This window comes from Aquila chrysaetos, chromosome 13 (genome assembly GCF_900496995.4).
Source record: "Aquila chrysaetos chrysaetos chromosome 13, bAquChr1.4, whole genome shotgun sequence".
NCBI lineage: Eukaryota > Metazoa > Chordata > Aves > Accipitriformes > Accipitridae > Aquila > Aquila chrysaetos.
In genome coordinates, this window is record NC_044016.1 from 3,227,345 (window position 1) to 3,250,786 (window position 23,442).

The 23,442-nt window shown below is 38.8% G+C and overlaps 1 protein-coding gene across 35 annotated transcripts in view; it reads left to right on the plus strand.

Moving 5' to 3' along the window:
* The window catches only part of NRXN1 (neurexin 1), a 724,516-nt gene that overhangs the window by 689,304 nt on the left and 11,770 nt on the right, over window positions 1-23,442 (plus strand). For 23 of the 35 annotated variants that reach the window (XM_030035075.2, XM_030035093.2, XM_030035081.2 and 20 more), the window contains one exon: window positions 14,884-14,971. In XM_030035075.2, the coding sequence (XP_029890935.1) occupies window positions 14,884-14,971 (88 nt within the window). The remainder of the gene's footprint in view (window positions 1-14,883; window positions 14,972-23,442) is intronic. The other 12 variants (XM_030035076.2, XM_030035084.2, XM_030035119.1 and 9 more) reach the window with 1 other exon arrangement.

Genomic DNA, 23,442 nt, shown 5'->3' on the forward strand with positions numbered 1-23,442 from the left:
CTCAAGTTGAAAACACTGTGTAACGGTGAGGGTATTGATGGCTTTGGCATTTTTATTTTTTTTTTTCCAAGTAATTAAATTTCAAATGTTGAGAAGCATAATGGAACATTAGGGGAAATCGTTTGCTGTCATAGTGTCCATTTATCATGAAATTCAACATTGTGTGGCTCCTTCTATACAATTAATCCCTGCAAATTGGTGTGATCAGGTGAAGAAATTCTCTGTGGGCGGTCTCACCTAACTTGCGGAGTTTTTCCTTCTCTTCGTCTGAGTGCTCAGATGTTACATTAATGTTCTGTAAAAATCAATCAAAATAAGGCTTCAGAGTTGTTATTTCTCCTATTTCACATTGCTGCACATTGTGATGTAGGTTGTGTCTCTGCTTATTAGGAGCGTTTTGACTCAAAGCACTGAAATACAGCGTTGCATACACATCAGCTTTCTTGAGGGACCCTAATAATACAACTTGCATATATGTAATATTTTTATGGCCAGATTCTGGCTTCCAATTCCTGCTTTGTGCTGTTGGATAAAACTAGCAAGGGATGCCCCGAATGGCAAAGGGTGCATCACAGAGCAGCCAAGGAGTACTCACCTGTTTGGTGTCGTAGCGTAAAACATTCGTATGTGTCTGAGGACTATTTTTTCTCCTTGAGAGCTGATCCAGGAGGAGAGGGGTTGAACAGTGCTTTGCAGGCAGCTCCTGCACTCCTGTCCCTTCCAAGCAGCTCAAAATCTGTTCCTCTGTGTTGAAGTTTATTACGGATATTAAAGTTCATGATACATGGGTAACGTTAAGTGAAGAGTATTACTCCGTTACCATTATGATGAACAGAGAGCAACAGATGAAATAATTTCACCCAGGGTCCTAGAGTGACGCAGTCAGTGAAGTCTGAACGGTGACTGCAAAAGGTAGAGCACTGAGGGCAACAGAGGACTTTGATCATCCAAGCAGGCTAATTAGAAGTCTTTCAGCAGGGAGACAAAGGTGAGCAGAGGTTATAAAAAATGGATCTTAGAGTGATATTAGAAGGAAGAGAGGGGTCCCACGCTCCAAAGGACAGACCTCAGGAGAACAGCAGTGGAGGAGGAGGTTGGGTCCCTTGTGGAAGACCAAAGAATACTAAAGACGTGAGAAATCAATGATGGGCAATGTGTGAAGGTAGTTTTATAGCTTTGTTCAGATCTAAGAAATCTGGGGAATCTAAGAAATCTGGAGAATCTAGTGGTTACACATTTTTGTAAAGATGTTTGAAAAAAAGAAGGAGGGAAGAAAGGAAAAAACAGCTCCCGGTACTAAGGTGCTGTGCTACACTGCCAAAGGGAAAGAGACATTATTGAAGGTTCCTCAGACTCATAAAAGCTTAGGCGTCTTGAACATGACCCTTCGGAGGCTGTCCAACATGAGGAACTCAGGGCGTGCTGACAATGACAAACTGTCTGGATGCTTGATGTTGAACTAGCGGGAGAAGGACTGAAATAGTCTTATTTAATTCAGATTTTTTTCATACGTTGGTCTGCATTGTTTTGGTTGTGCAGTTGCTCTCCTGACAGCAGTACGTAGCTGTTAGAGGGAAGAGAGCTAAATCTGAGGAGTTGAGGTGTGGTGGAGAACGCTATGCAGTCAGATACATCGAGCATGTCAGCGTGAGTGTAACGGTTTGCCCCCGTAAAGGGTCTGACACATCGTGTTGCTGCCGTTACACGAGTATAGATGAACCAGTGCAGTCTGTCCGCTTCAACTCCTCCTATGGATGGACAGAGGAAAACCATGGGCTGGCTGGAGGTAGCTTACACTGCCCTCCAAAGCTGCACAGAAAACATCTGGTCTTTTTCCCCAGCATAAATTTATCCACCTGGGAGTTATACCAGTTTTAATTAACTTCATTTTTATCGCAATAACATCCCCATATAGACAAGACTGGCAGACTCAGGCAGTTTAATTATAGCCTTTCCTGACATAGCATGCCTATTTAGGGAGCCAACTGAACGTCTTAGTTGCACCAACAAGAACTTTTTCTAGACTCCCATCGGAGTTTGAGCCTGGGTCTTACAAAATCCTTTTTAGTTTTAAAGAGGAACCTTACACTATCTTTCTGTGTGCACTCCAATCAACTGAAATTTCCTTGCTTTTGTGCTGTATTTCAACGAATAAAATTATAAGGTGTTATGAAAAGAAATTTTAAAAGATAATTTATAGACTCCTGCCAGAGAATGGAAAGGCCTCATCAAAACATAATGCCATACTGAATAACTGGGGTGTGCATGGATGGTTAATTTCTCACTTTGCATTCTATTTTAAATTCTCTGCCATACTCCTAGTAATTGCTTGTAATGTAATAATGAAGGTGAAGCATCAGACTTTATGTGACTTAATCCAAAAAAACTAAGTTAAAATGATTACCTCACAACAGAAATGTCTTTGGAGTATGTCTCAGAAGCGTGCCATGTTGCAGTCAGAACAGCGATTAGTACGTAGCCTTAAGCACATTCAAGTTTAAGAGAACTCCCTATGGGTTTGGGCTTTCAGTTTTGAACGATATCACAGGAGATGATGGGCCAAATACACAGCTGAAGTGTGAACATTTTGTTTCTCTGGAACTGTATAGCTTTATACCAGCTGACATTCAAATATGTTGTTATTAATCTGTACCAGCATGTTATTAAAGATGGCATCAGATTGTGCAGGCACAAGGCGCGTGAATTAAGGCTTCATGTCAGACTCGAGTTCTGGCATCCCCTAATTGTTGGGTGTTCGTTCCCTTTCACACTTAAAATTTTCCAAATCAAATGTTTTGCATGTGGCTTTCCCAGTTGCTTTAAAAACAAACAGCAGAAACGTATTCCACAATGCACTATCAAATTGACGCCCCGAAGCAAACAGCTGGCACAGCTGGAGCCTGTGGATCCACCTTGCAGATCTCTGAGGCTGAGACAACAACGATTAGTGGGAGTCTTAGACTCATGTCCTTTAAGATGATGGATCCTCGCGGACCAGAAAAGTTGAATTCTTCGCTAGAGTGATTAGCAGATAACTGCTGACAGTGGATGGAAAGCTGAAATCTTGTGCCTGTTCTGATGGCTACAAACTGGTAATTCTTCCTGCCAATGGCTGGTCCAGCATCCTTTGTCCTTATCCCAAGCCTCCCCATGCCCGTTGTTCTTTTTAGCTGCCGATGTGCCACTTTGCTGATTTACTGTAACTGTTTGTCCCCCCATCCTCTCTTCCCTTTGGGATGGTGTGTGTCCCCGCCCCCAGCCTTACAGTAAGCACAGTGTTTCATTTCTCTTCCCAAATCCTCCAGCAGCTTATCGCAGTTACCTTTCACATGTTTTTGGCCCTTCATCTCAGTATCCCATCTTGCCATCGTTCTGAGCCTGATTTCCCTCTCCTTCCTACTCAAGTCTGGCCTACTCCTCTTCCCTGTCCAAATGCCACCAGCAGCAGTACGGACAGTGCAGGAGAAATTGTCTCCCAGGTCTCAGTTCCTCTCTTTGGTACTGGAAAACCACTACGTGCCCTCTGAAGCAAGACCGTATTTTTAGGTCCCATACCCAAATGACCTCCTGTGTGAGCTGCAGTTTTTCTTAGGCTGACAATCTGCCCATGGGTAGATTTTCATACGTGTGATAAAAAAGGTAGGTTCCTGCTTAACAGCATGGTTATAAACAATGTCTGCCTGTAAATAATGTCTCTGCCTGTGTTCCTCTCTTCCGTTTTTACTTAACTTAGTCTGAGAAGTTATGGAACTGTTTCATTAAAAAGTCTGTGTGTGTGCATGTAGACTTGTGATGTGGTACAGCCAGGCTTAAAAAAGTACCAGCGGGGCTGGAATGTATCTTTAAATAGCTAATTTGATAAAACTTAGAGCAATTGGAAACAAGATCTTCAAAATGGGAAACAATGAATCCTAAGTGTAGGTATCATACTATTCTATGATGCGCATTGAATTCACAGCACGAAAGTAGTGACAGAGAGAAAACTTTTCTTATCCAAATAACAGAGGTTTAGACTTTCTCTGCTTTTTGTTGAAAGTGATTACTTAAGAAAATTGAAGCCTGAAAACAATTAATGGTACATAGGTTCTTGAAGGTGAAATGATGCCATCTGAAGCATGTACCACTCCCACAGCAATCACCTAGAGCATCTCCTAGTGTGCAGAGCATTGCTTTCCTGTAGCGTGTTTTTCACCTAAATTTTGAGTGCCCTTTGTTAGACAGTTATGAAATAAAGGCATCATTAACAAACCCAAATACCTCTGGAACAAATATACACTTTCAGAAACTATCTAATTAACTGTATCTCCAAAACAGTGGCTTTAATGAAACTCTTATTTTAATTGAAAGGCAATTAGGCATTGTCTCTTTCCAATGCATGTGTAGCTAAATCTTGTTAGTATTAACAAATTGCGCTTGCAGAACGAAGCTCCGTAGGACATTTCTCTGCCCTGAAAAACTAATATGTTATTTCCTCGGTACTTTCCCCGGTCCTGCCAATGTTGCTCGAGTTTTTAAATTAAAACATTACAATAAGGAAATGTTGCAAATTTTTAGTAGTGGCATTAACTGCTTAATATTTGAAAAGGCCATATTTCAAGGACAGGTTTGTGCGAAGCCAGCTTCAATTTTACTTTGTCTGCTTTGGGTAAGCCTGTGTAACACGTCGATACTGGGGAATAAAATGTGACCAAGAAGCTAGTATCTGGGAGGGAACAACGTGCACTCTTAGCCCTGTGAAAATTTTAAATTGCAGTCTTTATTATGAAAATCAAGGAAGGAAAGTGTTGGCAGTGGTACAGGTACTCATTTTTCCTGGAGGAGAGGAAAACTAGCGTTGGGAGAGGGGTACCAGCAGATGCTTACCTGCTCTGACAGACTTAAATGAATTTGCTTTGAGTCAAAGACGTGCTCAAATGAACTTGAAGGGCTTAGTATGGATAGGTCAGTGTTAAATAGAAGATTCCATGTTTTCTGTTTGCTGCTTCTGTCTCTTATTTGTCTCTCTCTCGGGCAAGATGAGATGGCTGGTTTGCCTAAATGGCTAAAAAGCAGTCTGATAGTTTATGCAGTTTTCTACATTTCTTATAAAATTATTATTTTGTACTCTATGCTTTGGAAGAAGATAGGAAAGCTTTTTGCACCCTGAAAATAAGGCGAGTAAGAAGAGAGACTGCATGTTGGTTGCAGGAAGTATTCCTTGCGAAGGGTTTTTCTTGCCTTCCTCTCTTTTGAGACCAGTAATAAAATTCCCGTGGATATCAGTGGAGCAAAATACTTGTGTGGCACAATGTAATAGTCACGTATACTCACCATAAGTAAAACTGGCAGTACTGTAACTGTATAAAAAAGAGGGAACTGTGGTTCAACTTAAGTTTGTTGTGGTTCAACCAAAGTTGTGGTTCAACTTTGCTGTATAAGGGAGATTTTAGTAACTAAGCGGTTACAGTCTTTTCTCTAATTTTATTAAGTTTTGTGAAGAATGGTCTTCAACCATGTGATTAAGTTGCAAAAAAATAGTTTATGTTAGCAGCCCAATGGTCAATTAAAAACAATCTCACTTCTCCACCAAAAGCTCAAACAGTCATTTTTGAAGTCTTTAATAATGCTATGTCTGAGTTTTGTGAGATGAATACAAACACAGTAAGTCTCATATTCCAAAAATTCAGCAATCTCTGTACATGTGATTGGTAATACAGAAATATAAATTAAAAGGTTTGCTATCACTGTTGTAATGTTGCAGTTTAATAAGCACAGAGTCTCTGGGTTAAAAGAAAAAGAACCAGCAAAAGCCTCCACTGTGTTTTGTGAGTTCAGAATTAATGGAGACCAAAATGTTTACTTCAGCAAAAGAGACGGCTAAAAATAAAATTATATCAGAAAATACAAGCGTAATGCCCAGAAATGTTTCTCTCTTACTTACTTAGAAGCAAAATTATTTTCTTGCCTAGGAGAAAATAATAGGATTGCATTTCATCATTCACTTTCCATTCCATATATTTTAGGCTTAGTGCAAATGTAAAAACAAAACAAAAATCAAACTGCATTTTGTTTTTCTTGTTCTGTAATGAAGTATGGTGTGTATGAGAGAAGGATACTGATGTTCTGAAGAGAATCTCATAAAGAAAGCACAAGTGACTAATTTTAAGGAGTTGACAGTTTACCTGTCCCTTGTTCTCAAGCTATTTTAGTTACCTGGGGGAAATGAGGATGAAAGAGGTTAGCTGAAGAAAAGAACAGTTTCTGATCAGTATGACCCATGACAGATGCATTTGTAATTGCAGAGTGAAAATAAGAAAAAAAAAAGGTGGTTTCTGGAAACAGAAACGTTACACCACTGTGAATCTAAAAGTTAGATGAGAATGAATTGTCACATTACTTCTTTCTTCATCCAAGCCATGACCATGGCACGGTGTATGTTATATACTAGGCATTATGCAATTGGGTGCCAGTGATTTGTTCGCTGGCACGTTGCATATCGATACCTGCTTTCAAGGATAAAGTTCAGGTCTGTGCCGTGTCTCTTCGCCTGGGTTTTTTCTCCCGCGTGAGAAAGCATTGGGCTAGTTCTGCCTGCCACCTCCCGCAGATTGCTCGGGGGGCAGACCAAGCTGCAGGGTCAGCCGGCAGTTCCCAAAAGCAGGAATATGAGCTCCCATTTCCATCAGCCCCACTGCAGAAGGGAGGAATGGGGCAGGAGGGGGCAAAGGGAGCAGCGTAGACGTGGTACAGAGCTCATACGTTCGTTATTGCCAGCCACGCACCCCTCCCCAATATCTCCAGCAGGAGGGATGGGAACAGTTTGGTCTTTTTACTGTACCTGTAGTTCTGCATCAATCGTGGGCAAGACCGTGTCATGCTGTTTTCAGGAAAGAAGTCAAATGCTGGTCTATTCCTCTGGCGCTGCAAAACAAATTTAGGTCTTTATCAATGCAAAAGTGTGCATGATGCTGACATGCCTCCTCATGCAAAACATGTCATCGGGCTTTTATGACAGGAGTTGGCCTTAATGTGAAGGGTGTGAAAGATGCACAGTTCACCCTTCATTGAGGCCAGCACCGTTTTGAAGCATTAGTCCAACATTCATGGTAACATCGGTTGTTCCCTTTATAAATACCAAACCCTGTGCTGTAACTTAAGACTTGGGTCAAGTAACGAAGTGATTACTCCACAAAATAAACCTTCCTCCTCCTGCTGAAAACTGAGAAATGGTAACTCCCATCCTCGATACTCTATCGCTGTGTGGTTTCTGCTTCTAAGAACCACAGCTAGTTCGGGATCAGCTTGTTTCAAGAAGAGAAGTCCAAAATAGCCCCTGCTGTTACACAGTGAGTGTGGTGTTAATTAAAATAGGCCTTTAAATATGGAAGAGTGGCCAGTGAAAAATACATGGATGGTGATGTGTGCATTTTCATTACTTGGCCAGCAGGGAGAGAAAGAGGGAAGAAAAACAGTGGGTTAATTTTCCAGACAGCAGCTCCCCAAAAGTTTTACAAGGGGACAAGAAGAGTGACATTCATAAATGAAATGAATATAGAAATTGGTTTTGGTCTACATCTGTGAAACTAACATTATTCACGTGTTGCAGGAGGTAAGGGACATGACCTGATAGGAAAAGAACTGGATTATTCACTTATTTTTAATTAGTAATACTTCTATTTTTATAGATTAATGCAGAGTGCTGCCTGGCTAGCTGTCCAGGTAAAAAGTTGTAGCTTTGCCAGCATGTGGATTTTCTCAGCTCTGCTTCTGCTTTTTTCCAGATGAGATAAACGGCTCTAAAACTGTGACCAAAGCAATTAACTTCAAATTCGGAGCTTAAAGGAAAGCCATGCAGTTTTATTGACATTATTTTACTATAAATCCTTTTCTCAAATATATTTCCGCTCTTTGTGGTAATTTTGCCCATGAGAATTTAGATGTTTGGAAGGAGGAGGGGAGCTGGCGAAGTAATACAAAGGCTGCTCTGCATGGAAATAATACTGTGGGTTGTAAGGTTGTTACGTGGAAAGATAGACTTTCTGTACTTTACGTAGAGAGGTGGAGGCCAGAAGTGAGGTGGTTGTGCTTTGCTGTGTGGGGCAGCTGTGTTCCCATCACTGCTGAGATTCGGGGACAGAGCCTGGAGGTGGCCTGCAGGGCATCCGAGGCATTGCCTTGAACTTTTTACCTGCACCTCCGAGTTTAATTTCTACAACACTGGTTTCATTAACTGAAAGGCCTTATTGTGTTTGGTTATTATATCCTAGATGTTTCTTTTTTTTTTTTTTTTTCTGTGAGAGGAACTTGCTAATCAAGGCTTTTGCTTTCTCCCAGCGTCAGACACTGACTGATTCAAGAAATAACATGATGGTATTAATTAGATGAGAGCCAGTTTTGAGAACGTTTCGATTTTCAGTTACTGTATTTTCACATTACAGGGCAATAATATGTCAGCAGTTAATAAAAGATATAATAAATATTGTGTATATGCTTGAAATATTAGCATTTTAATATCCATGTCCAGAAATAACATTTTTCAGTAGCACGACACCGAGAAAATACTTTTTGTGTGTGGGTGGACGAGCAGTAATTGATGCACATGTACTTGTTTGACCTATAGCAGGTTAAATACAACTTTAGAGGCAGTTGCCTGAACGGCATGTCATCTAGAGCTGATATTACTGCTAGATCACTATTGCATCTTTCTCAGCAAACTGCCTCATGCAATGGGAGGTTATGAACACCAGGGAGAAGCTAGCTGAAGAGTACAACTGATTAATGTGACATATTCAAGTTTCTTTCTACAACTGTCTCAACAACCAGTCATAGAGATCTGCTTCATACACAGAAAATTAAATTTAAATTTCACAGTCTTGGCTAGAAAATTGTGCGGTTAATCCCATCCCAAAAAATGAAATTTGATTTTTTCTACATGAATTCTGTTGTGATTTTTCATACCCTGTTTGTTTCTGCCAGCATTCCCATTGGTTTAGGTTACTTTATTCCTCCCTTTAAGAGAAAAACGGGGGAAAAAAGGAACATACACGAGGGGTTGGTTTTAGGAAAGCCCCTCACTGCCTCAGAAGTTAGTGTGTCCAGTGCAAAAGTACAAAATAACTGCTCTAAGCTCCCTTCTGTAACCATTGCACAAACTGCATTTTTAAGGGAAGGTTTGCCACAGCTAATGAAGAAGATAGTAGTGTATATCTGTTGGTTTTTCAAAGCCTTTGTTTATACCATGGCTCTAGCTATATGTACCCCTCTGCTAAGGTGAAGAGACTTCTGTGTTTAAATATCCATTGGAGCTGATTCTCTCTCAACTAAATGGCAAGTATTTGAATAAGCTTCTTCTCGGGAGGAAAAATGAAGTAATGTAAGCAGAGACAATAACCGAGCATTTCAGAAGAGGGGAAAAGGAGAAGTAGAGGTTTAATTTCCTAGTCCTACATCTGAAAGTATGTTTTCAGACAGTCATTTGTAACAGTCATTAAATTCTTACCCATTAATCTTCACATAATCAGGTCTGTTGATATCGACTCCCTTGTATCTTGGCCATCCCCTTTTATCGCCTCATCCCCTTTGCTCCTGTGACCTTACCCTTAATTTCTCCCTTCCTTTCTTACTTCCCCTCCCAACACAACCACGCTCCCTCCTCCTGTGCCTTAGCAGTCGGGCTGTTGGTGCTGTCTGCCTCTTCCCGTGCCGCTCCGGCTGTCCTCACCTCTACGCTCGCCGCACGGCGTTTTAAATATCCCGACTTTCCTCGGAGAGGCTTGCAGCCTCGGCAGTGCTCTCCAGGCACCATCTGTTCCCAGCATCTCCTTGGCCGGTCGCGGGCTCCTGCCTGGCTTTTCTCTGCCTCCTTTCTTCCTGACCTTCCTGCCTGCCGTCTTGGAGCATCATTTTGGAAGATTTGCTAGATCAGAGCCTGCCTAACCGCTAGCGCTTACCGGTAGCAACCACACTTGACCCTTCTCGTCCTCTGCTCCCCCCTCTCACGCTCATTTGTTGCATCTGGTCCGAAATCAAACTGTAAGCTCCTCAGAGCAGAGCTTTTTCCTTCCAGCTGCCTTTAACACCAAGCACTACAGTGCCTGGCTGGTATCATTAAGTGCCAAAGCTGTACAAATAAATAAGAATAGTTTTGATTACACAGTTGAAGTTCTCATCTAAAATAATTTAAACATTAGTCACAAGCAGTTATGCTGTTTATAATTCATACAATAATTTAGGACTGCTAGTTTTTAACTGTTGTGTAATTTGGATTTACTTGCAGTTCTCATGGGATAAAGTATATTATTGAACAAGAAAGGAATAAACTATACTCAGACTAGCTGTAGGGTGCTGTGATTTAAAGGAGAGCTGGTGGAATACTACAAGAGAAAATATGCAGGAACCATTATACTGTTAATGAATGCACAATTCAGATTGGTGATTTAATTTTTAGATCATATTCCTCTGGTACCCTCAGGTATAAGAGGCTTCATACATAAAAACTGAGTAAGATGGTATGTATTTATGCCTAGTCATGCAAAACCTGAATAATAATTAAAAAAAAAAATTACTTTCCCGTATTGTTTGTTCATTCGCAATTATTTTTTTTAATGACATATCATTCCAGGAGCACTATTAGAAGGGCACAACAGTAATTGCTGGTACCAGTTTTGAACCCATGGTAGTAGCCTTGGAGGCAGCTTGATATTTATCCATAGCTACAGACTGTCACTGTATTTAAGCCATGACTAGAGCAACATTTTTTGATCTGGCCAGGAGCTTTCTTGCAAAAGTCACCATTTCCTTCCTCAGGCAAGGTGGCAGATTGGTGGCATTTTAAACTCTCTTGGCTGAGGAACAAATCCCAAAGTCCTTATTTTTGCAAGCAGACCCGACTGATGCGCAAGACCTATTCTTGCAGGGGCCACACCCATGAATAATTGTCAGAAACGACATTATGCAGTGAATTCTAGCTTTACAAAATGTGATTTTTTTTTTGTCCATTTTTTTATATTGGCACATTAATTGCAAGCTTTTTCTACCATCCTTTTTCTGAAATGTGAACAGATGTCCAACTTTTTAAGAAGCCACATATTACAATGGACTACATTTTAAATCATACAACCACATCCGCAGAACGAATCTGAAAAGCTCTGAAAATACACAAAGAAAAGAAGATGCAATCAAAAGAAATTCTGCCTGGCCTTCCAGGTTGTACACCTGCTATTTTAATATTTTTTTTAATCTCTTACAACTAAAGTATCGCTTCTTAAATGAATTTGAACAACTCGCCCAAGAGACGTTCTAATCCGATCGTGTATTATGATGATACCAGTTGGATGTTATCCTATTAGGCACTCACTGTAAATAAGGGATTTTCCACTGACTTTTAAATCCTTGATTAATGAGAATGCTCAAAGCAGTGTCCTGTAAATTAGCCATAGTGCTAGCAACAATTGCAATTCACTTAGGAGAACTGATGTGTTTCAAATCTTCCCATCCAAATTAAAAAGCATGAGGAAAAGATAATGTGCAGTAAGTAAAACATATTACTCTGCCTCGCATTATTTATCTGTACCCCACGGCTGTCTGAGACCCTTAGGTCTAAATCCTGCTCTCTGTTCAGGTAAATTCCTGTCAGTCAGAGCTCTTCTGGAGAAAGAACTCTGGTAGGTGGCCCATAGTATTTCCTTAATTTATGTATTCTTTGTATTCTCTAGCGTTTTAGCTAATTCTAATCCTATTTTAAATTGTGTTAAGTAGTCCAATGGCTTTCATTTGTAGCTGGGTCACTGCCATCTCACTTGCCTTTCACAGCTCCTTTGCCTTTTTTCTGATAAAAATATGTATGAGTAGCGGGAAAGAGGTATTTGGGTTTGGAGAAAGGGGAGAATAGGGGGAGGTTGTGACACATCTGTTAATTGATACTTAAACTGGAATTCTTCCTGACATATTTTTCTGAAGAAGACATTTTTCACATCATCTTACCACTTCCCTTCTTATTCAAATACTGATAGTTGATTTATTGCTTGCAACAAAATTAGTTTTGTATCTAGTATTGACTTTGAAACATACATTATTTCCTTTAATACTCTGAGACATTAATGAGGTCTTTCTTGATGTGCTATATTCACATTTATTTAAGGTACTATTCATTTCTGTACCCATAATATACATGCACTTTTATCAGTCAAGAACATCCCTTTGTTCTTGTAGAAGTGTGAATACTCTTTCCGTAGACTGAAATTAGTGTCACTTTATAAAGACAGTTTTGACGCTCCCTCTTACAGGTAACTGAGCAAAGTATCTCTCGTACATTAAGATACTTAAAGTGTATGATTTTTCCACAGTTATTTTCTGGTAATTTTAAATGCACTGCGAACTGTACAAAAAGTAGAGTTGCTTAAAGTAAACTCTGGCCATACTATCCTATATCAAGAATAATCAGAGACACTGCAATAATTCTATAAATCTATCTGATCATTTCACCTCAGTTTGCTCAAGTTACAAGGGTTACTCATCCATGCGTGTACCAAAGCACCCTTAAACAAAATTCCAGTTAGACCAGTGTATCTCACAGGCCATCATTTCTTGCTATGACTATTATGTATGCCTGTGATCCCCTCTGTTTAACGGTGTTTGTGTACAATTCCCCAGTGATCAATTGGTAAATGTTCAGAATTCTGGCTGCAGGTCATAAAAGTATAGTCTTCTCCAGTGTTATGGGCAGAAGGAAAAATATGACATTGTGGTTTCACTGACCACAAACCACATTGTGGTTTTCACTGAAACTGTTTCAGAGATGCACGATACCTTTTTTTGTACTTATTAGTACTTTTTTATACTTATTCGTTGTGTTTTTTACAGTACAGAGTTAACTTATTAAGTGCAGTCTTTATTGGTTCCTGGTTGTTTATTTTTTCTTTGTACTTTGGGAAAAACACAGGTGCTTTTCCACAAAGAGACTAAGATATTGATTTTCAAGCTTAAATGGTTGTATTCTGGGAAAAAGAAGTGGACGTTAGAAATTCAAGAGGATGTTTGCAGCTGGCTTTTGTTATAACTTTGTTTTTCTACATGGCAGAAAGAATGGACAGCTAGGATACTTTTTTTTGGTCTTTTTAACTCTCATTGCAACTCTGCCAGCTAATTTTGGCAGCTTTACAGATTTATAGAGTGGTTTCCCCCAGCTATAAATTTTCTCAGGTATGAGGAAAGATCATTTTTGTGATTATGGCATCAAACTGTGACATAACATAGCTGTTGTCTATAGCCTTTTTGATTACCTTCAGCAAGTTACTTCATTCTCTTATGCCTCAGTCTTCTACCTGTAAAATATAATATTATTATAATAGGCTTTTCTTTGTTATGCCTCACATATTAATGAATGTATTCCTGTATCACTTTCCTACTTCACAGAAGTGCTGAAAGCATACGTTCATTAATATTCTTGAAGCGTGACGAAGAAAAGCCTATTACTGTAATATGCTTTGCTTTAAAACTTCAGTTAGAATAATAATGATAAACAACATTGGTTAGGCTTTGGCCCGACTGCACAGAAATAAAACTTTTACATGTTCCGACTTAAACTGATGAAGGAAAACTTTGATGTATTTTATGTCCCTTCTCTATACTCGTGCAGAAAAAAAAATATGATGTTTGACATTCACTGAAATGGGTTGTATCTCCTCGTTGGAATCTGTATCATACAGCAATCCAAGAATGGCTCTTTGCCTGCTGTATCCTTAGCCTCTTGTTTCAATATGATGTAGTCTTTTTATTCGCTCCGTGTATTTCCTTCGGTGAGGTGAACAGAAGCTTGAAATGGACAGTTATGAAACGTCTTGCCCATAGGAAAAGCTTCTTCCTAACCTTATTAGTAATTGCTTGAGAAATGACCAGGAGCATGACAGTTTATATTTCCCTGCTATTATTTCCCCTAATAACTGTGGATGTTCTTATTATATTTCTAAATGACTGTTCTCAGAGGTGGCTTGAACAGAAGGTATTTCATTTTATCAGGTTCAGATTGATTGCCTCAGTGTTTCATTGAATATCTCCTTGTTCGTGCACTGTGGTAGATACGATATAGAAGATAGATAAGAAGCAGTAGATAGGAATCCCTGTTTTCTTTTCTTTATAGCATGTTGTATCATACATCCCCTGGTTTGCCTCCTTTGTCTTGATTTATTTGATTTCTTTATACAAAGAACTGTGCAAGCTCATTTTGGACCGATGTTCCTAGAACCCCTTGGACCTAAACACAGCACTCGGGCAATGCTTCACTTATTTAAGAAAATAAGAGGTTTTCACTTATTTAAGAAAATAGGATGATACTTTCTAACAGTGCATATATCTATTATTGTTTTCTTTCCTTGACTTTCTTTTCATTAAATAGTTTTCAACTCAATGAGAGTCATGTTTGCTTCTTTTCCTTTTTTTTTTGGCTCTACATCTGAGAAAGCAAGCGCAATTAATGGAGAAAACATCACTACATTTCTGATAGTTTTAACAGCTGCAGGCAGTTCAATATTTTGACTTGGTTTTTTAATGCTTTCAGTGTTGTCAGCAATATTATAGTAGAGATATTGGAAATAAAGAGGGAAGACCAGCAGCCCCAATATACATATCCTATCCTTCTACTTTCTGTTCTTATTACAGAAAAATATTAAAATGTTTAACTGCCTGCACTGGATATCTAACATAGTTCTTCTAAAAACTGACAAGTGCAAATTGAAAAGCAAAGTCCCATTAATACAGAGTTGGAGAGTGTCACTGTGGCATTACATATTAAGTCTGGAATGCTCTGGGCCTTGCATAAATCTGAGCAATAAAAGAAATACCAGTGAGAATCTTACAACATGTTCAGTCAATTAAAATGTATCTATTTGACTTTTATTTTCTTTGCAGACCACAGATGACATCCTGGTGGCCTCAGCTGAATGTCCGAGCGATGACGAGGACATCGATCCCTGTGAGCCGAGCTCAGGTGGGTTAGGTTAGTCAACTTTTTTATTACTTTCTTTTATTTCATATTTGCATGCTTCAGTCCCCCGGGACAGTCCTTTCTTACATAGCAGGGAGAAGTTGAATTGGGGCCATTCTACATATGGCAGTGTCAGCAGAGAGGGAGAGTTTGCTATACATTTTTCAAAGACAATGGATGGGAGCACATTGATAGTCATGATCTGAGCAAAGTTATAGCTTGACTGAGGACCTGAGGCGGAGCAGGAAGGGCATTCCAGGGCCACTGCAACTGGGTTGTCGTAACAAAGAACGGGCAACTTCATTTGGGAGAAAGATGTCGCAATTGTTTGTGCCTTAAGCATTCCCCCCAAATGAGATAAAGGTACCATATTTCAAATGTCATATTATGTCAGTAGAGTTCATTTTGAATTACTGATTATGGTATGAAATACTGTATAGGTAGTAAAAACCTGAAGACGTAGAATACAACAGTCTCAAATTTCAAATTGTTCTATGGCTTTTTTCCAAGCCAAGACTATTCAGAGTGTATGTTTTAGTTCTGATTAGAAAGGAAAAATTTTAACATTCTAGTATTTTCCATGGAACAAAAACTTCGTAGTATTTTGGCCATGTCTTTCCTACTCCCACTGAATAATGGAGATTTGGTACTAATTTTTCTCTGTGATATAATTTCCCATTTACCTTCATATTTAATTAAATACTACATACCTTCTCTAAAAGCCGGATGTTTATCACAGATGTGAAAGGAATGCAAAACTTCGTAATAGCAATCTGAAAAATTATGTTACTCTATAACCTTTAAAAAATCCCAGATAGTCCAATGAATTGCTCCTGCTTTCTTTGTTGGCTTGGGTTAGCTTGCACCTTCTCTGAGTGAACAGCTTGTGGTACCATATATATCTCAGTTTTTCTTTCACTTGAATTCTCTGCTATTTGGTAGCACGCCTACTGTCAGTTGTTTTAGGTAATTTGGTAATCTTCAGTACTTGCTATAATACTTAATAGTAAAAGAATTAAGATCAATTTGTTGAGCAGTAACATATTTCATTCAAGTAGGAATCAATTAAATTTGAGACTCGTATATTAATGCAAATCACAACTAAGAGCCATCTTGGTACAACACCCGAATCTGGGGCAGGTGATATGTCTACATAGCCTTAAGACAAATGAAATTTTGCTTCACATGCAGATGCATGGTTCCTTTTTCAAGTCACGTAGCCTATTACCCACATGCAAGAATTATTTATTTAAATTTAAGTAAAGGCAGAGACATTTATGACTTGTCTCAGTGTTTGATGGAGCTGCAGGGTGGCATTTGAGCTCTTCCAGGAACCAAGATATTTATAGATTTGATGAGAATACTTTGGGGTTGGTTTCTTTTGCTTTCCAATTAAATGATTTCAGAGTGGTTTTCAAAATGCCACAAGATGGAATAACCATTCTTAAAACTGAGCAGCAACAGGTACAGCCACCTTACATGTTTTTATATCTCTCAGGAAGACATTTCTCTTGCAGAAGTCCCAGACATCAAGATATTTGGGAATTGTGATAAGAATTAATTTTTTGAAAGTTTGAAAATTAATTTCCAGGATCTTTTTTTTTCTGCTCTTTCCTTCTCATTTTCAAATTCTTGCGTTTAACGAGACTGTCTTGTCCAGTATGAGTCAATGCAGTATCTCATATTGGTCTGAGCTCATTCATGCCAGTTGCTTCCTTGCTTTAGTTAACTCAGGCAGTGCTGCTCACCAGATAAATTGGCATTTACCTACTGTAAATGTAGATAATTTTAAATTTTTTTTAATTTTATAAGGTAATTGTAAAACAATACGTTAGTTACATAGCACTAAAAAATTTCCCAAACCCTCTGAGAATGCAGCTGTTGTATTAGAAATGTATTTGTGTTGTCTCAGCCTTACAACTTCCTGAAAGCCAATGAAATTTCAGAATAATTCTTCTCCGAGGTTGTTTTCAAATTCAGATCTGGGGCTGCAATGTTTGGTAGTCCTGGAGCCATGCGCATTCATTTAGCTCGTGGGTGCAGGAATGGGAGGGGTGAATGAAGCTTTCCAGCAGATTATAATTTCTGTCCCAACTATGGTCCAGAAGGGGAATGTGAATGTTAGTCTTCCTGCAAAACATTGCCATTAGCTTTACATCCTGGTGTTTAGCTTTCCTGCTTTAGCTTGTCATTCATCACTCAGCTACGCTTCTCATTTTTCTTTATTTGCGAATGGTTTTACTGTTTCATTTCTTGGATCCCAGCTGCTACTGCTTTTTTAAAAAAAGTATGGATTGGCACAGGAATTATGTTCTCCGTAATCCCAATTGTCTGGATCATTTTATCTGTCATTCTTCACATCGAAATGTCACTTGTCCTCCCACTCTCAACTCTTAAAAGCTATTAATTTGCCTCCCTCTTCATTGGCCTTGTCCTTTTCTCATATCTGAAACAATATGAACCAAAGGTGTTACTGAAGTCGTAACTTCCAGCATATCTGTCTCTCTGTAAGCTGTTTTAGTCTTAGTCACTTTGTCTTATGAATAAGCTTTCTCCATGAATAGTCTGGTAGGCACTGCTCCATCCCAATAATCCTGCAGTCTCCATGTGGATTTGAGCTACTCCTAACAGTGGGCTGGAACTTAAAGGAGAGAAGCATAATATTGTTGACAGTGACAGACTAATGTGGGTTGTTTTTTTTATTTTTCAGTTAAGATAGGAGATACAAAAGGATATGTCCCTCCATTTAAATTCTTCCCATGGTTCAGTTCAGCTTTTTTCCCTTTTATCCTTTTCACAAACCAGAGTTGCCTCTCCACAGGTACCCCTCAACATCCTCACTAATGCTAGTGAAGCTTATGTTTCCTAACAGATACTTCTGGGAGGCAGAATATATGATGATTAGGACAATTAGTTACTATTGGGTTTTCACTTCAGAGGCCGTAGTCTGCGATCCCATTAGATTTCTCCTCTTGCTGCCTGATGGTCAGCCAGCAAAGGGATCCACCCCAGCACAAGAGATGATGCTCTCAGAGCTCTCAGGTCAACATTTTTCTAGCAAGAATACCTTTAAGGGATGGGCAGAGCCCATTCAGTTTTAGTGACACAGCCATAACTGTACATTTCTGTGATGATTGCCCATAATATGCCTATTTCTAACCAAAGTTCTCAGCTCAAAACAAGAGCCTGTTCAACAAACCGTTTGAATATGGTAAACCTATATATCGTAGAAAATACCGATTATCTAGATTTTATTGATTAGCAAAAATTATGCTTAAAATAGGGCTTCTTTTCTAGGATAAATACGTTGCAGTTTGTAGCGGCTAATAAGTCTCGGTCTGCCACCACCAGCTTTGCTTTCTGTGCACCTGTCTTCTAAATAATAAATGGAAAGATGCAATTTGCAACAACTTTCATATGGGACATAAAAACGTAGACCAGATTAGGAGCTGCTAAGCAGCAATCCCATCAACTTGTCTGGAACATAAAGTCACAAAAATTATAATTGCAGATTTCATTGTGGTATACAAACTGCTAAATGTGCCGTAATTGGATGAAGTCATAACAAATTTATTAGCATGCAAAACTTAGTCAACATCTTTTGTTTGCGTTATGTTTTGTATAGGAAGGCAACACGTATTGCTTTCACAGTCTCTCCACATTCCCCTCTCCTACTCTAAATACTAATAACAACACAAAGAATAATGATGATGATGATAATAATAATAATAATAAATAATAATAGTTTATGTTTCCTCAGCTTCATGTCATAGAGGAAATAATAAAGCCTTTACTCTTTGTAGACAAGTTATGTAAAATGTTAGTGGAAACCTATCCAAAAAAAAAGGGCCTGAGATGATTTACTGGTTTTACGTGAAGAGTTATAAAACTGCAGGTGGACAAATTGCCATTCTGCACATCAGGACTGCTGTTCCAGCCCTTCCTGAGCTCTGTACAGAGCTCTGATTTCTGCTGACTTTCAGTGAGCATTTGTGCTACACAGCTTATTTGTTCCAGTTACACTGGGCTGGTATTTTATTTGTTAGCTATTACCTAGCCACTTCTGTAGCTATTGGAATGTTCCAAAATGCAGAGAGGTCCAGACTGGGTCAAATGAAGTGAAATCATTGAGTTTAATGGCAGGGAAATCTAGACCACGGAAAAAAGTCTTGCAGTTTTTGACATACACACAAACAATTCTTTTTCTGCAAATTACGGTTAAATCCTTCTCAAACTCGGGACTCAACAATGGTTTAAGTTAGAAATTAGGTTGAAAACCTCTCCTGACGGCCCCAGCAGAAATGGGATGGATAAACGTTTTGGCATTTTTAAAGCCAGAATATATGGTATTCACTGGTCTTGGAAGTTTTAGCAGCAGACAACCTTCAAAGTGAAAAAAAGGGTCTTGTAGAAACAAGCTTTTTTCAGGTTCAGACAAGTGTCTTTCTACCAACAGAAGTTCACGTGCTGCAGCCAAAGAAAATACTTCATCATCTTTTGATCAGCATTTGTCTTGCAGCTCTTGGGTTCCAATTCCCAGGACAGTGCTTGATTGGTATCAGATCTTCTCCTGTACTTGTTCTGTAGGTAAATAGGATAAGAACAGTCAGGACAGAGTTGTGTTGCATACCAACTGGTAGCATTAGTTACCTTTTTTAGCCATGATTCTTGATTCTGAGGGAGAAATGGGATCAGTTATTTTCCTACATTATTAAGTAAGACCAATAATAGGATACATGCTTATGGACTGATCTTTGAGCATGTGTTGATTTTCCTACATCTTGGTCAGGCTCATTGCAGAAAACAGCTGGCGACAGTCAGAAATCTCCAAAGCATCAGTATAGCCAAGAGAGAGCGAACAAACCACTACTTAAGATGACTCTTAAAGCTCAGTCACTGCTTTGGGGAAGGCTTTGTCCTGTGAGCAGAACAGCACGGGGCTTTGCGTGCAAACTGCTTCCTGCATATGTACGTCCCCTGCTGGGTGATAACGTGTATTGGATAGATGGAGATAGCTAGGAACCATACGTTCTCAAGCGCTTTGTGATGGTTTAGGTTTGGTCCCAGCATTGATACCTGTTTTTCTAATGGGCAGAACTGTGAAATGTGGACTGCGAATGATTTACGCTCGTTATTAGAAGTTTTGCTCTTCTTTCCCTGTCACAAATTATTGCACTGTATTCCTGGTGCATCTGGCAGCAAGATAACATTGCAGTAGGAGGTGAAGTGACTCCTATAATTTGTACATCACTGCAAGTGCCCTATTTAATGCACTTCGTGGAATTCATTGTGCAAGGAGCTGAAACAAAGAAAAATAAAATTACAGTTAGTTCATAGGGCTACTGTGTTCATTATGGCTCGAGACATAAAGGGAATATTTGTGCCTCAGTCCAATTATCCTGTAGTTCTGTATGTGTTTTCAGTACTAGCTGGGTTGTCTTGAATCAGCCTTTTGAAATGCTCAGCTAAAATACATATAGATGTGTCTGTATGAGCTACTACAGGGTGAAAATTATGCTTTATTTACAAACTTAGCACTTACCATGTCTATACATAGAGGAAGCGAGGGGCTTCAGGTATAGATTAATTTTCCTGTAATTGAAGTTAAAATAGTTGTTAAGGTTCTTTAATATTTTTATAAATCATAAAGCCCCCCCAAAGCAACAGAAAGCAAATGTTGCATTTTTCCAAATCTTTTTATTGTGAACTGAACCGCTTCTTTGTCAATAGACTGAGCTTTTAGTGTCTGTCGCTGTGAGTTACAAATATGGCATTTCTCATTTGAATTTGATCAAAAAGATTTTTTTCCTAAATTCTCTAAGAAAATGAGGTTAAAAATGATGATTGATCCATTGTACCAACACTGATCTCTACTCTTTGCCAGCCACGCCATTGAAACATGGGAATACTGAGTAGACTTGTAGCTTTCCAGCCAGTCCTAAGGATTTTCATACATTCCCAGTGTTGGGAGCAGCTGAAAACAGTAGCATGTGCTGAAAGGAAAGGTTTTCTTTCACTCTAACAGATAATTTTTCAGCAGTTTAGAGAATTCTGACTCCTCAAATGCATTCTGTGTAATTTTGGTGGTAGTGGTGGTGTTCACACTCTTACACATCCCTTCTTTGTGTAACCTCAACTGGTACAGGGGTTTTGTGTCCAACATGAAATTATTTTAAAGTTTATTTTTTAAGCACACTTTAAGACAAAATGCAGCTACTGTTAGCTAAACATGCCTTTTAAATGTGAACAATCAAGTAGATACTCCTTGCTGAACATACGCATTTCAAAGAGAACTTTAATGTATAGCCTAGAGATGACAGCACAGGCTAATGCTTTCTAGCATGTATTAATTGCAGTCACAGTGATATGAACATATCAGAAAGCAGAATATCGATGGAAACTGGGGAGCTGGCTTTTTTCCTGAACATAATGGTTTTCTATCAATGTAATATCAGCTGCTCACTATGCTCTAAGACTGGTAAGAAATATCGACATCAGGTAGCTATAAATCATACAAAGCTCTCTGTTAACTTGCACAAGACCTTCTCCACTGGTGCGTAAATGATGAACAGTTTTCCTTGTGTGTGAACTTTGAGGGTGTATTCATATTCCACGCGTATTCTTGCTAAAGTTGGATGTTCTCATTTCTGTAACGTGTATAAGAATGGCAAACATTCATGATGCAAATACTGGGGTTATTTGTATGGCAGTACCTAAAGCTCTGCTTCATGCTTCAGATGCATGCAGACAACATGAAAAGGCAATTCTGGTTCAGAGAAATTTATTAAGTAAGTGACAATTATTAGTACTACTGTTACATGTTCAGTGGTTTGGAGTTAGACATCTCCACATCATAGACAAAACCAGATGGTAATGTTTCTAGTAGTTTGAAGAAATTTACTCATTTTATGAACAATAATTCAAGAAAAATTGGCACATTACTCAATACTCCTGAAGGAGTGGCCCATGAAAGTAGGCTCTGTTATTTTTCTTTCTTTTAAAGATGTAAAACACCACTTGTGATTCAGGTCTGAAGGTATTTACGGGCAAAGCTGAAGCATATGTTCCTGCTGCGATACTGGGACTGGGATGTGAATGCAGAGAATTAAACCAGGCACTCCACTATTGTTGAGGCTATGTGGGGAAAATCCCTTGTGTCACAACCCATTTAATATTCATTCTCTCTTGTTTTCTCTCTCCCTCCCCACGAGTATATGCATATGCTCTTGAGGGCTTACCTTCCTGACTTTCCCTAGAAAAATTTTCAGGAAACACTGTTGCTCGCATATAAGCAGTTGCTTGATCTATTCTTTTTGCTACTCCCAGATAAAGAACCTGCCTTACAGACCATTCCAGCATTAACCAGAGAGTGAGATATGTCCAGAATGACTCAAAAAAAAAAAAAAATCTACAAAGTACAAAATTACTGAATAAGGTATTACATAGACTTTAAAGAATTAATTGACTGCTAATGCAGTGGCTTTGTCAGACACACAAAAAAAAGAAATTGGATCTGTGACTTTGCTCTCTTAAACAAAGCAGTCCTGATTTACAAGACCGGTATTCAAGATTTTCAATAATACAGCTAATTAAGCCCCAGTTTCTGTGCATGTATCCCTAATATGTGAAAATAGGTTCTAGGCAGTTCTAAATCTTTTCTGATTCTTAGTTGTTAGCCACAGGAATAAAGATGTTTGTGCTTTGACAGCCTTCACTATGAGATGTTTCCACCATTTTCAAAAAAGGTGTAGGTCTTTTTAATCTGGAATCAAAGAATCACTTAACTGAAGAACAGGGTGTAAAATACCCCAAAAACATATATATATATATATATATATGTTTTTGAACTATCATGAGGGATTTTTTTATGTATATTTCAATAGATAAAATATATCACTCATTTAGATGCTTATAATCTATCTTTCTTTTCTAAAATACCGAGCCAGATCATACCAGTTTTGTGGCCCATGCTGATCATGCAAGTTGAAGTTTTCTGAACTCTGACAGGGAACAATCTCTACTTTTTCTTCTAAAGTATGGTCTTTCCAGTTTGGGATAGAAGTGCAATACACAATTAAGGTGTAAGAAAACCAGCACTGACCTGTCCTAATCTGCATCCTGAGAAGAGAATTTGGTGTTCTGGTTGTTTTGTAAACATTAGATTTACTGAAACCACTTAAATAAAGCCAAATAAAGATTATGTAGACTCTCAAAACATTTTCCATGGGTGGATTTCACACACTGACATTGGTTGAAAAATGCAGAAAATAAGCAAATTAGTATTTGCAAAACTGAGGTTTTCAGAAACAGTTAAGTAATTTGCTGACTTGAGTGAGACTTTTGTCTGATTAAATAAGGAATTTTGGAAAGGCAGAGGATTTGCTTGCACAAGGGTGAAGTGAATAGCTGATCGGCTCTAGAACAGGTTCCATTAATCTTCATGGCAATCTGCTTAAAAATCCTAAATTAAAGTGTATAATCCT